The sequence below is a fragment of the Leptonychotes weddellii genome, chromosome 14, assembly GCF_054177405.1.
Source record: "Leptonychotes weddellii isolate Sample4059 chromosome 14, ASM5417740v2, whole genome shotgun sequence".
NCBI lineage: Eukaryota > Metazoa > Chordata > Mammalia > Carnivora > Phocidae > Leptonychotes > Leptonychotes weddellii.
The window spans coordinates 36776231-36790854 of record NC_138382.1 but is presented as its reverse complement, the minus strand read 5'-3'; the positions used below and the strand labels follow the sequence as shown (position 1 = coordinate 36790854).

Here is a 14624-nt window from a genome sequence, read left to right as displayed (position 1 = left end):
CAAACTAGGAGTTAGGGCTTCAACGTATGAATTTTGGAAGGACACAAACATTCTGTCCATTATTAACAGTCACTAAGGACTCAGAGTTGAGTAAATAACAACTTTTTCCAAATGCAGCTCTCTGGTTTTCCATCATTGGGATCTAACAGTTTTTCTTCTTCCAGACTGTCCTGTTTTCCTTCCCTCTTCAGAGAGAAAAATTGAGCAAATGACAAATGAGGTTTCCCTTAGCCATTAGAGCCCTTAGCTGACCCGTCCCAGAACTCTGAGTTTGCTTTCAAAATGAATCACAACACAACTTACTTGGCAAATCCTGAACTATGGCTCTGGTGTCCCCAAATTTATTTTTTCTTGTGCCACTTAGAGATTTTGAGTACAGATTTTTTGGTCTGTGAGACCAAAATGATCCACAACCCAGTAGTGAATATTTTTATAGGTCAATCTTTTTCATATGCCTATTTCAAGCATGATGTTCTATTTCTGTAATAGATGTAATGAAGGCCACTGGTATGTTGACCCCACTAATTGACCAATCAATTTAGGGAAAAATGGAGAAGAGAATCACGTACCATCCATCCCTAAGCCAGCTGGTACTTATGGCTGTGAGTTTATCATAAATTTTTAATGCTATTTCTACTTCTATTTAAGCTACCTAGTCTATGGCATTTTGTTACGTCAGCCCAAGCAGACTAATACACTAACCATATGGATATTTATCTTTTTAAATATCTCATTCTTTAAATTTTTTTATTTATTTATTTTGGGGGGCAGGGGAGAGGCAGAGAGAGAGAGGGAGAGAAAGAATCTCAAACAGACTCCCTGCTGAGCGCAGAGCCCAAGGCGGGACTCAGTCCCACAACCCTAAGATCGTGACCTAAGCCTAAATCTAGAGTCGGATGCTCAACCAATGGAGGCACCCAGGCACCCCTAAATATCTCCTTTTTTAATAGATTTCCTTTGTAAAGCACTGGTGTGATTTGAGCTTACAAAATGGAGAGCGCACTCTAGAATGTTGCTTGGGAGGCACCTTTGACTTGCCAAATAGTTGTTGATTTCGGAGACTTTCACTGTATTAAAATGTGACTGTGCATTTTTGGCAACTTTACCTTTGAGAGTTCCAACTCTGCTATTGTTTTGAGCTCTGCACAAAACACAGAATCAAGGTGTCACAATATTATGAGTCTTGCCATCTGCTTGGAAGCTTTATTTCTGATAGAAAGTCTACTTACAGCCTACCTACTGAAATAAAATAGCATTTTCTCCATAGAGCTGTGGAATTTTCCCTTTCATCCTATTTATAAAGGACTTCTATTTAGTCATCTTACCTAAAAGGAAAATAAATTAGATTGTCGACATCACTGCAGTCAGTGAACACTCAGTAAATGTTGGATGAATGCATGGATGGAGGAACAAAATTATTAGTTTCTACTTTTATGCCAACTAATTGAGTTATAGAATTTTATTGCTGGAAGTATTTTAATTCACTTGTCAAACTTCTTTCTCCTAGATGTCTTTGAAGAAATTATTTTCATAACCACTCAGTAAATGTTGGTTATTATTATTATTACTATTATTTTTCATGAGTATTCACTATACCATTTTGAGTAACTTTCATGAATTATCTCAGTTAATTTTATAACAGCAATAATGTTGTAAAAGACTGTTCTGGAGCAGAAGTGGGTCTTCTTGATCTATTAATCCCTCTCCAATAGTTCATTAGGTAAGTCACCTTCAAGATTCTTCTCTCTCTCAGAGCCTCCCACACAAACATGGTAAAGGCACACTCACCTTTTCACTGGCTCCCAAGGAAACCTAATTGGAAAAGTAAAACATGCCATCTTTGTCAAAGAGAGCATTTTTAATGCTTCAATAATGAAAGAGGACAGAGGTAGGAGGAGAAGCAGATAGTCCCTTGTTTTGTGGTCTATATTCTTCCCCTGAGGTTCTAGGCCTTTGAACACTGAATGCTGGAGTCTGGAAATAACCCAACTCCTATTTCAGTTCTTGCTAAAGTTAGCCTCAGGAAAGTTTATTATTGTAAAGGGCTTAATCCATCTTCTACGATGGCCCCTAGACATTCATTTTAGAAGTAGCTAGTGCAAGATTATCCACTGTGATGGGAATCGGGGGCAGCAGCAGGCAATGAAATACACAACAAATCTCAAGCCCTCATTTTGGCCATTGGTGTGGTCTTGGTTGTCACCTCCCCCACCCCCCACCCCACCACAAGAAGCCTGGGCAAGATTTCAGTACTTTTTCCTTGGACAGAGATGCTAAAGAACAAGTCTTTCTTCTTCACCTGTGTTTGAAGTCCTGGCATCCATTGATATCAGCCTCACATTTCATTTTTAAATTTGTACCTGGCACCTTGGAGATCTTACCCACAGAGACAGAGGAGGGAAGAAGGCATCACAGTGGCCCCTCCTATCCACATACCCCCAAATCTGCTCTTCATTTCCCCTTCAAACCTTCCCTGGATATTATAACAAGAATGCCATAGCACAGATAGCTTAGAAACAACAGAAATGTATTTCCCACAGTGCTGGAGGCTGAGAAGTCCAAGATCAAGTGACAGGTGATGGAATCCACTTCCTGGTTCATAAATGGCCATTTTGTTTACTGTGTCCTCACATGGCAGAAGCGACAAGCTAGCTCTCTGGAGGCTCTTTTATAAGAACACTCATCCCAATCACAAGGGCTCTGCCACCATGACCTAATCACCTCCCAAAGGCCCCCAACCCCGAACACCATCACACTGGGGCGTAGAACCTCAACATGAATATCAGAGGGACACAAACACTCAGTCCACAGCAGACTCAGAGAAAAGGAAAAGAATGCAACTAAAAACAGCAATGTGGGCCATCCAAAGCACCAGAAATCAGTTGTAGGCTCGAGAAAATTAAGCACAATTATGTCAATTAAGTGCTTAGTGTTTGCTATAGCTAGCATTTTGGGTTTAATAGGTCAAGTTTATTACAAATAAAGCTGGTGTAATTGGCATAACACATTTATATTTTTACTTAGCATACATATTTTTTAGGAGTAAGAAAGGGAGGCAGTGTGAAATGGGGAAAGAGCTTGAGCTTGGAGAGAAGTAGGAGGTAACTCAGGTCTGGCCTCACACCGCGACCTTTCTTCAGCATACCACTTCATCCCAGGGCCACATCCATCAAATGGGGGGTGGGGGGGGGGCTGGTCTCAATGGACCAGGGCCCTTCAACCCTGAAATTCCAGGGCTCCTTCTCTTGGAGCCTAAAGCTCCTATCCTAAATGATCTCAGAGGGCTTTGATTGCAGCTTGTCTCTTGTGATCTATCAGCGTCCATACGATGAACCGAGTAACAGAACTTCTTGGTCAGGAAGGTGGTCCCACTGTAAAGAATTGCAGGGGCAAAGAAGTTCTGCCTCATGATGACACAGATTTTAAGGGCTGCTGGGGCCTAAAATGCAGTGAGGGGTACCAGGACCAGGTGCCTTACAGATCACACGTAGTATATGTTCTTTGGCCATGCCATCATTCCCATTGGTTTGCCTAAGATCACACCACTAGTTAGTCACAGAGGTGAGATTCATGGCAGAAGGGAAGAGGGTTAACGTGTGTTGATCCCTAGGTCTCTACCAGGCACTGTACATCCTACAGTTGCCTCAGAGTTACCATCCCCAGTCTATAGATGAATGCCTCCACATAGTCTAGACATTACACATTATATTAGTGCCTTGTTGAAAACTTGGTTGGAGTGTGATATTTTTAATATTCCTTACGCACCCATCCAACCTCACTTCTTAGGCTCAGCAGATGTTTTTATGAATCTGTATTCCCACTCTCAGCCCCCCTGGGTCCTGTAGGTGATTCCTAGCACGCATCACATTCTTTTGGTGAGCTTTGCCCCATTCGATCATTCATGTGGGCATCTACGTGGCTGAACAACATGGAGATATAAACTTATTTTTTTTTCTAAACAGATACAAATGATAGAAACAGCAACAACAGCAGATATGTTAAGGATCATTCTCTTTAAGGAGAAGTACAAACCACTTAAAATCTTAACCTTCACCCGACTTACCCATGGCCCAATGCTTTAGAGTAAATGAGTTCTATTTTTCATGGCTATTTAAGTGCTGGTTTGTTATTCTCTCCAGCATCATGCCACACTGAAGGGGCTCCCCAGGAAGAAGAAATAGCACTCCCGAGAGCTGAAGTGTGTCGTCCTTTTGTAGGGGAAAGAGAAGTGAGAACTTCATTTCCAACCCGAATCAAACCCCAACCGAGCTGAAACCTGGGCAGATCCAGGTGATCCTCTGAGATTGCTCCTTGCAAACTGGAGATAAGACATTATTAGCAATCAATGAAACTGAATTTGAAGATGGCCTATATTCAGATGCCTCCCGGGTTTTCATTATAATTCTCTGATAGAAGAGATTACGTTAAAATGGGCTCACCTTCGGGGCGCCTGGGTGGCTCAGTTGGTTAAGCGACTGCCTTCGGCTCAGGTCATGATCCTGGAGTCCCGGGATTGAGTCCCGCATCGGGCTCCCTGCTCGGCGGGGAGTCTGCTTCTCCCTCTGACCCTCCCCCCTCTCATGTGCTTTCTCTCTCTCATTCAATAAATAAATAAAATCTTTAAAAATAAATAAATAAATAAATAAAATGGGCTCACCTTCACAATGAAATCTTGCACAATGCCCTTCACAGACAAGAATAAACAATTGGATTGCTCCCACGAAATATTTTTCTAGGTGGAGAAGCAACCTCTAGACTGATGAATCCAGCTCAGACCCCTCCACTGGAAATCTGATGCCTCTTCTGGGGCAAACCATCCCTACCAGGCACAAGTAGAAACAGTATATAAGATGCACATGCAAAGAAGCTAAAAAGATTCTCATGAGGGGCCCCTGGGTGGCTCAGTTGGTTAATTGCCTTTGGCTCAGGTCATGATCCCCAGGTCCTGGGATCAAGCCCCGCATCCAGCTCTCTGCTTAGCAGGATCTGCATCTCCTTCTCTCCTCTCCCTCTGTGATCTCTTTCACTCTCTCTCAAATAAATAAAACCTTTAAATAAATAAATAGATACATACATACATACATACATAAAAAGATTCTCAGTAGGCCACAAATGGACAGGCTGTGGCTATCCTCCCATTCGTGAGATAAATAAAAAATAAGTTGATGGCTCCAGAGACCTCCCAATAGATACCAACTGATCTCTGGAACTGTTCTCTTCTATCTGTAAGTGTTCTGAAGGCCGAAACTCCAGGGTCCCACCTTCAGTCTTGATAAATGAATCCTAGAAGGTGATTGTCCAGTTGTCACTTAGGGTAACACTCTTTCCTTCTCTCTCCCTCACACACACACACACACGCACATGCCCACACACGCACGTGCACACACACACAGAGTTATCCAAATAATTCCATTCAGCCCCTGAGGAGTTACAGTTTTGAGTCTGCCCTAACTTGTTTTACAAAGATTCGAGGCTGCTTGCAAAAAGATGTCTGAGGAAAAAGGATAAAATGAAGACTTTTGAGAAAATTCAGCACAAGATGTAAAGGAAGAGGAAAGACTGGGACTGGAGGAAGCGAGACAGACCCCAGAGCTGTGATTGGTGGGTGGAGGTTACAAATTTGGCTCTGAATTCCCCAGTGCAAAGCAAAGAGAAAAAATAGTATCATTTACCTGAGTCACAGTATTTCTAAGATTTTTCAAAGTTTCTGAAAAGAAGCATGACTTTTCCCAGTGCTGAGATGTGATTCCCCCTTGATTCCTCATAAAGAGGACATTGGATTAGTCAGGTCAGGTTCCACTGGGAGCAACCAAAACCCAAAGTAACAGTGGCTTGAGTAAGACAGAATTTTCTTTTTTTCTTTTTTTTTTAATTTAATTCTCTGCATTTTTAGTTTTAGAAAGCTTACGCCTGATCCCATTCACTTTCTTTTTTTTTTTTAATTTTATTATGTTATGTTAGTCACCATACAATGCATCATTAGTTTTTGATATGGAGATCCACGATCCATTGTTTTCGTATAACACCCAGTGCTCCATGCAGTATGTGCCCTCCTTAATACCCATCACCGGGCTAACCAATCCCCCGCCCCGTCCCCTCTAAAACCTTGTTTGTTTCTCAGAGTCCATAGTCTCTCATGGTTCATCTCTCCCTCTAATTCCACCCCCCATTTTTCCCTTCCTTCTCCTAATGTCCTCCATGCTATTCCTTATGTTCCACGAATAAGTGAAACCATATGATAATTGACTTTCTTTGCTTGACTTATTTCACTTAGCATAATCTCCTCCAATCCCATCCATGTTGATGTAAAAGCTGGGTATTCATCCTTTCTGATGGCTGAGTAATATTCCATTGAATATATGGACCACAACTTCTTTATCCATTCGTCTGTTGAAGGGCATCTCGGCTCTTTCCACAGTTTGGCCATTGCTGACATTGCTGCTATGAACATTGGGGTGCATATGGCCCTTCTTTTCACTACATCTGTGTCTTTGGGATAAATACCCAGGAGTGCAATTGCTGGGTCATAGGGTAGCTCTATTTTTAAATTTTTGAGGCACCTCCACACTGTTTTCCAAAGTGGCTGTACCAACTTGCATTCCCACCAACAGTGTAAGAGGGTTCCCCTTTCTCCACACCTCTCCAACATTAAGACAGAATTTTCTATTTCTCTCAAGTCAGTATAGGTAGCTCAGGACTGGAACAGCTCTTGATGGGGTGTCAGGAACACAGATCCTTTTATAGTTTTTCTCCAAAATGTTCCCATTCCAGCCAGCAGGAAGGAGGAAGGAGAGATGAAGGACACACTTCCATCCTTTAAAGATACATCCCGAAGCTGCAGAGGATTTTTCTGGCTACCTCCCATCGGCCCGGACCTCATAGGGCCACGCCTCATTGCAAGAGAGGCTGAAAACAGAGTCTTTATTCTGGGCCTTGATGAAAGTGGGCTTTCTATCCACCATGCAGCTAGGCACTATATTAGTTTGCTAGGGCTGTTCTAACAATACCATACTGAATGGCTTAAACAACAGAAATGATTCCTCACAGTTTGGAGGCTGGAAGGCCAAGATCAAGGTGTTAGCAGTGTTGTTTTCCGCTGAGGCCTCTCTCCTTGACTTGCAGATGGCTGTCTTTTCATGGTGGCCTCACATAGCCCTTTCCTCTGTGCGCGCACACCCCTGGTGTATCTCTGTGTGTCCTAATCTCTTCTAAGGACACCTTACAAGGACCCACCCCAATGGCCTCATTATATCTGAAGGGCCCTCTCCCCAAATCCAGTCACATTCTGAGGTATTGGGTCAGGGTTTCAGCGGAGGAATTAGGGGAGGGCACAGCTGAGTTCATAACAGGCAGAATCAGAAGCTCTTGCCACGTGTTCTGCCAGCAGCCCTGAGCAGGGAGCCCGACTTGGGGCTCGATCTCAGGACGCTGATACCAGGACCTGAGCCGAAGGCAGACGTTTCACCGACTGAGCCACCCAGGGGCCATTTGTTCTGTCTCCTGTTTTAAATCCAAGTTTCCTTAGAACCAAGAGTTAGAACCTAGTGCACTAGTTCACACCAAAAGACACTCAATGAATTCCTGCACATGATGGTGGTCCCTGCCCAAGAAATCACAGCAGGAGCAGAGCCCGGAAGCCAGCACTCCTGATTCTCCAGCATCCCCTCTTCCCACCACGCTGCCCTGATCCCTTCGTGCTCCGACAACCAGCACACGTTCTGTGGGAACTTAAAGTCATGTGGCTTAGTCTCAGATTTCCCGTATCAGAAATTATAAAGCCTTGAGGCAGTGATTGCTGGCCCTGGTTTCACACAATTCTAGGGCTTCTACCGAGACTCCAGCAGGCATCAAACTATTTTAAACCCTTCTATCAGAAGTCATTTGAATTTTTTTCCGGATCATTTTTCATTGCTTTGTTTTCTGCGGACACGCCACAGAAGCTTTAGGAGGCTAGGAGGGGTTGCTACAAGGTTAAAGCCAAGATGCCACAACTCTAGGAAAAATTGAAAACTCAGTGCACTAACCTCAGTGGCCTCTCACCAGGGCTGAGGCCAGTGAACATGCTAGCAGCCCCAGCTTGGGCAAAGGCAAAACGGGCCCCAGACTTCGAATGGTATATTTTTTCCCACTTTTCTGACCAGCTTGCAAGCTGTCGCCCATTGAACCAGAGAGCGATTGCGCCTGGCAAGAAGACAATGAAAATTTCCCCCCAAATATGCTGACAGCCTTGCTCCCAGGACAGCTCTCAAATCCACCCCAAGGTTCCGGGCTCCTGTACTCGGTGGCAGGACTCTTCCCCAAAGGGCTGTGTGGATTCTGCCTGAAGAGCACTGTTTGTATGGCCTGAGCCCAAGCTCCTCCCCTTGCCCATTTCTGCCCTAGCAGCGCCACCTCAAACGCTGCTTTTGGCAGCTGGACAATAGAGCTAATTGTTTGCGCTGGACAGTAGTGTGTTTAGAGCTTATGCATCTAAACAGACAATTATTTTCTGCTATTTGCTAGTGGCTCTGCCTACCTGGTAACCTTGGCAGATGGAGAAAGGAGCTAATCCGTAGGTTATAAGCAGAAGGGTTATTGATGAAATGTCACCATCTGTTGGTGTCATTAAAATGATATGAGTCATAAAGAGTTGCTTTTGTTTTTTCTCAGAAAAAGGTTAGCTTAGGGTTTAGAGGGAAGTTGCTAGATTGCAGATGGCAGTGTGAGATGGGCCCGGGGAGGGGGGCGGGGAGTGTCAATCCTGGAAGGGGGAGGAGCCTCGATGAACTTGTCAGATCAGCTCGATGAGTCTTCAGAGAAGTGCTGGAATCCTCCGCCTGAATCAAACCACCCATCTGGTATGAGATGAGGTACTTATTAGGAATGATGTGATGCTTCAACTATCCCATGAGTCCTCCCCATTTCTGAGGCATCAATGGGGGGTGGTGGCGGGGGAGTCATTCATTTGGGTTCAACAAGAAAGATCATGTGTGGGAGGGAGCAGTTAAAATGCACCTGTCTCCTAAATCCTCATTGGCCGCATTACAGAGAGATTATTCATGTGGGCCAGCTGACATCTTGGGAGGCTGGCGATCTCAATGGGGAATGATATTCTCTACGGCTGCTGTAACTCCTGGGAGGACGTGGTGTTGTCTCAGAAGAGAAGCCAGAGACAGTACGCCCAAGCTTCCATCAGGGAGGAGAGCCCTCAGGATGGAGAAAAGAAAGCAGTGGGTAGAACCACACGAATTGTGGAGCAAAGGAATCAGCTTTTGGTCTTTTTGACTTTACTGACTCCCTCCCTGTCAATTTCATTGATTTCTCCTGTAACTTTTTTTTATTATTTATTTTCTTCTACTTACTTTGGATTTAATTGGCTCTCCTTTTTCTAGTTTCCTAAGGAGGAAACATAGATTGTTGTTTTCATCTTTCTTCTTTTCCAACATGGTGTGTAACAAAGAGATGGAGAGCGTGAGAAGTATATTTAACGAGGATCCGGATGACAAAAAAAAAAAAAAAATACAACTGTGCCAACTTCCCAATTCCGCCTTTTTACCTAATCCTCTTAATTCCCTCATATTTGCTGCTTATAAACTCTTTTACCCACTGCCAAGGACATATGCCCAGAGAGATAAAACCTGTGATTACCAACTTTTTTCAGTACGGCGTAAGATTCCTTTTACACATATATTTTTTTAATTTTCACACTTGGAGAGAGAGTGTGGGTGATTGTGTAAACCACTACAAATCGGGGTGCCTGGGTGGCTCAGATGGTTAAGCATCTGCCTTCGGCTCAGGTCATGATCCCAGGGTCCTGGGATCGAGTCCCGCATCGGGCTCCCTGCTGGGCGGGGAGCCTGCTTCTCCCTCTGCCTTTGCCTGTCTCTCTCTCTCTCTCTCTCTCTCTGACTCTCATGAATAAATAAATAAAACATTAAAAAAAAAAAAAAACCACTACAAATCCTTTCAGCAGTACTAGGGTTTAAATTATAAATAAACATAACACCACAGTGCATCGGGCCTCACACCCAGCCCTGCGGCTGGTTGAGTCCTTTCCTCCCATCCCACCGGCCTGAGCCCGCCCCTGTGCCACCTCATAGGGAGAGGGTGTGCTGCGGGGGCGGGGGTGTCAGGGCTGCTGCTGGAAATAGGGCACACTGCTGGAAGCAAGAGCCACAGGGGGCCAGGAGCTTCATGAAGCCTACGAGGGTTATTTATATGGTCTCAAAAGGAAGCATCCGTGGAAAAGTTCCTGTAGATATTTTTAGATCTGATGCTTGATCCTCCTGCTGCACTTTCATTTCTAAACAAGCAGGGAAGGGAGTGATTGATGCCGTCTGCAGTGCTGTGTTGAAGGCTCAGAGGGCCCATCTTGACAGGTTAATGGTCAGCCTGCCAGGCCCGGAGCCACCTTCTGTCCCTTCTAGCTCTGGGACCTCAGAAGCCACCGACTTCAGCAGGTGGCACGTAAAACCCTGGCCACTTGCTGCGAAGTCAGAAGCTCTCAAGTTCACCCCAGACTCTGAGTCCTGTGCCGTATACCCTTTGGGCTCCGTGTCGTGCTCGACCCCCATACTCTGTTTCTCTGAGAATGGGACACATGTTTGCGTAATAAGCCTTCAGCTGGAATTAAAATGGTTTCGAATTTAACAAGATGATTGTGCATGGTTAAAAACTCACAACCACACAATAATTCGTGAGCTTGACTATTTATTCCAGGGCCAGGGAGGGAAGCTGAGTATTGTTACTGAATTGTTTCTATGGTTACTTGCCTTTGCCCACTCAAAGTCAATGTTGTAAATACATATAAATTTATTTTAAAAAAATAAAAAATATATTTATTTTAATCTTTTCTAATTTTTAATTTTAAAAACTCCTTTCCAAGGATTTCCATAATGAAGCCTGTAGCTTTGTGTTCAAGGAGAAGGGAAGAGGAGGAGAAGGTGGGCATTGGGGTCTTTTGCTCTGCAGAAATGGTTTCTTAAAAAGTCCATGGATCAGGGGCGCCTGGGTGGCTCAGTCGTTAAGCGTCTGCCTTCGGCTCAGGTCATGATCCCAGGGTCCTGGGCTCGAGCCCCGCATCAGGCTCCCTGCTCCGCAGGAAGCCTGCTTCTCTGTCTCCCACTCCCCCTGCTTGTATTCCCTCTCTCGCTGTGTCTCTCTCTAATAAATAAATAAAATCTTTAAAAAAAAAAAAAAGTCCATGGACCGGAGCTGTAGCCCACTCCAGCTGAATGATCCCTTCCTTTAAGGGAGAAGCTGAAGAGTGTTCAGGGAGAGAAAAGGAAGTTCCTCAGTCCTCCTGGGTGCACATGTCTTGTTTGTCCCTGGGATTCAGACTGTGACAGACGGGGTTCTTGGACAAACCTAAAAATCCTGTGATGAAGCTGCTGGGATGACCCAAGAAAACTCTTGATGGTGACCCGAGCATCCCTCCCTGGCTTTGTGCTCTTGCTCTTGTACATTGTTGTCTTTTTTGTTTGTTTATTCTTTCATCTCTGTTTTTCTGCAACAGACCACAGAGACGGGTGAAGATGAGGAGGACCAGCCTCTCAGCCTGGCCTGGCCTTCCAACCCCCGAAAGCAAGTCACGTTCCTAATTGTTTTCCCCATAGTGTTTCCTCTCTGGATTACCTTACCTGACGTCCGCAAACCGGTGAGTAGATCTTTGTTTAGTTGACTCCTTGTGAAAAGCACAGTATATAACAGTATGTGTAGGCTGCTTCCTTTTGCCTTAAGAGGAAAAGGAGGGTGACATATGAACATGTGTATGCTTATATATGTCTCAGATCTCTCTGGAAAGGTGCACAATAATAGTGATGGTTCGAGTTATCCGATCTCTGTAACAAACCACCTCAAAACTTAGTGGTGCAGAAACAACAAACATTTTGATCTGTTTGTGGATCACGTAGGTCAGGAATTCAAATAGGGCACACTGGGGATGGCGTGTCTCTGCTCCACAACATCTGAGGCTTCTGCTGGGAAGACTTTGGCTGTGGGATGGACTTATCTGGAGACTTCTTCACTGATGTTCCTGGGCCCTGGGCAGAGATGATTCAAAGGCTGGGCTCACCTGCAATGGTCTATGGGAGAGCCTACATGTGGCTCCTCCATGTGACTCAGGTTCCCTCACAGCATGGTGGCCTCAAGAGAGTCAGATATTGTAGATAGGAAATCAGGGCTCCAAGAATGAGTATCCCAGCAGCACAAGGCAGAAGCTGCATGGTCTTTGATGACCTAGTCTCAGAAGCCACAGAGAGTCACTAGTTGTCAAAGCAGTCATAAATTTGTCTTGATTAAAGGGGAGGAGACAAAAATTTATCTAGACTATATCAGCGTCATATAGGCTATGACATCCTTGATGGAAGGAGTGTCGAAGAATTGGCGACCATGTTTTCAAACCACCACAGTGATGGTCTCTGAGAAGAGGAACTGAAGGTTTGAAGCAGGGGGGGACCTCACATTTTATTTTATGGAGTATTTGTGTACATGTACATTATTCATTCCATTCAAAAAATAATTTAAAGAAATGCATTCATGTAGTATAAATGCCTACCTGTCTGATCTTCTCCATCCTGTATTGTTATCATTACTATAATCAATATTCTCTTCTACCATTAGTATGCACCGGATGCATTGAACACAATACCATCTTATGAGCAGCAAAATACAACCTAAATAGAGATCAAATCAAAAGAACATCTCTCCTACTGTTGAACTGGGTTCTTAGGCCAGTGCCCCAAAAGATAAGGGAACTAATGATAACAAGTAGCTGTACTTTTTATTATGGCCCTACACACATGTCTCATTCAACAGAGGTGTGTACCTACTATGCATCAGTATGTACTATGTACCATGTATTTCCAATAAGCTATATTGTAGAATCTCAGGAAACAGCTAGCATAGGAATGTGTGTGTATACACACACACACACACACACAGACATATATTTTGTATTACTTATATATAATGTTATATATTATTGGCATAAGCAGAAAGCAACTTAGGCACAGAGAAGTTAACGAACTCCTGCCTGATCACTTCCTTGGGGATAGAGTGGAGATTCAGACCCAGGTCTGTGTAACCACACAGCCTGGGCTACCCCCTCATATTTCATGATACCAGAAAGTAGAAGTCCAAGGATATCATTTCTGAAAGCATTTGCAATAGGACACCGTGGTAACATACAGTGAAATTTAGCCAAAGTCCTAAGAGCCCCGTGGTGATCCCACTTTCCGTACTTGAAGAAGACAGAAGAGAAATCCTGTCCCACTGGCCTGGCCTATAAATAATCCAGCCTGGTGGAGAGCCATGTCTTGTCACCTACAAGCCAGAAAAGGACCCCCTCGTGTAAGGACTCCCAACATGAGAGGTTTCCCAGTAAAGGGGGGCATGTAACAGGTATGGCTTACTTAAAGCAACACTTTATTCATGACGCAGTTGCAGAACATCTGCTCCGTGCAAAGGCCTCGCTTCCTGGAAACCTCCAGCCAAAGAGCTGGAATGTGTTAATTTCCTTCACGGCTCACATCACAGTGACATTTCTGAGATGTGCGCGCTCACGTGTGCTCTCGCACACACGCTCTCTCTCTTTCTCTCTCTCTCCTTCCATTGTTCTGCTATTCAGACCAGTGCTTTTGCTCTGCCCCAGGGAGGAAAATCAGAGCGACAGACATGCTTTCCTAAATCCCTGTGGCCGGCCTAGTGCGGCGTGGCCCCGATGGGCTGCTGAGAAGGTGTCAGCCCACAGCCACTGGAACAATCAGGAAAGTGTGCAGGAATGGAGGGAAGATGCCAGTGATCGAGGCCTGGGCTCTCAGGTTGGGCGGGACTCCTAGGGCAAGGCCTGGCAGAGTGCCGATCATCTCTTGTGATCTGAGCTCACAGGACAAGGACGCTGTTAGGGCAGATCAAAGCTCTGAATCAGCGACTCTTGGACAACACACAGGACTCCACCATGGCAGTAATTACCCGGATCACGACAGCTGTGCTGGCTGATGCTACAGCCCCCAGAGATACAGAGCAAGAAGACGCAGCTGTACGTGATGCTCTCCTCTGTAATACCACGGACTGGTCGTTCGCTGTGCACAAACCTTGAGAGCCGGCCTCTGGGCCAGGGTAGCCAATGAGGCTTTTGCCCTTCGCGCTGCCAAGAGCCATCCCTGGGACGGACTGGATTTTTTTTTTTCTCTTTTTCTACATACACTGTGTGCTCTCCCAAGCAAAAATGCGACTCTCAGAGCATTTGGTTGTTTTAAAATTTCCTCAGCAGAATATTTATTGAGTACCTCTTAGGTGCCAAGCATCAAGCTTGTGGCCGACCGGTGAAGACACAGAACTCCCAATTCCTATCTTTAAGGAGCTCTAAACTTAGTAGAAGAAACAAGGCATATCACTATAGAGCAAGACCACACAGCTGTATCAGTGACAGCAGCTGGATTCGAACAGGAGTCTCCTGACTCCATAAGCGTTCTCATTCTACCACGCTGACGACAGCGGGGTTTTCCCCCACATAACGCATGAGCTGCGCAACCTTGAGAAAGTCACTTCTCATCGCTGGACCTCACTTTTCCTCCTCTGTGAAATACAGGGAGAGAAGAGCTCTAGATTCCCTGTGGGCCATGACATCCTGTGATTAAGGAAAG

At 44.8% G+C, this 14624-nt stretch overlaps 1 protein-coding gene and 1 long non-coding RNA gene across 4 annotated transcripts in view; both read left to right on the top strand.

The window, feature by feature from the left end:
- Positions 1-14624, top strand: part of LOC145717028 (uncharacterized) — a 560651-nt gene that overhangs the window by 437316 nt on the left and 108711 nt on the right. The gene's annotated exons all lie outside the window — the stretch shown is intronic.
- SLC24A2 (solute carrier family 24 member 2) overlaps positions 1-14624 on the top strand; it is a 239949-nt gene that overhangs the window by 205764 nt on the left and 19561 nt on the right. For all 3 annotated transcript variants that reach the window (XM_081803017.1, XM_081803018.1, XM_081803016.1), the window contains one exon: positions 11495-11635. In XM_081803017.1, the coding sequence (XP_081659143.1) occupies positions 11495-11635 (141 nt within the window). The remainder of the gene's footprint in view (positions 1-11494; positions 11636-14624) is intronic.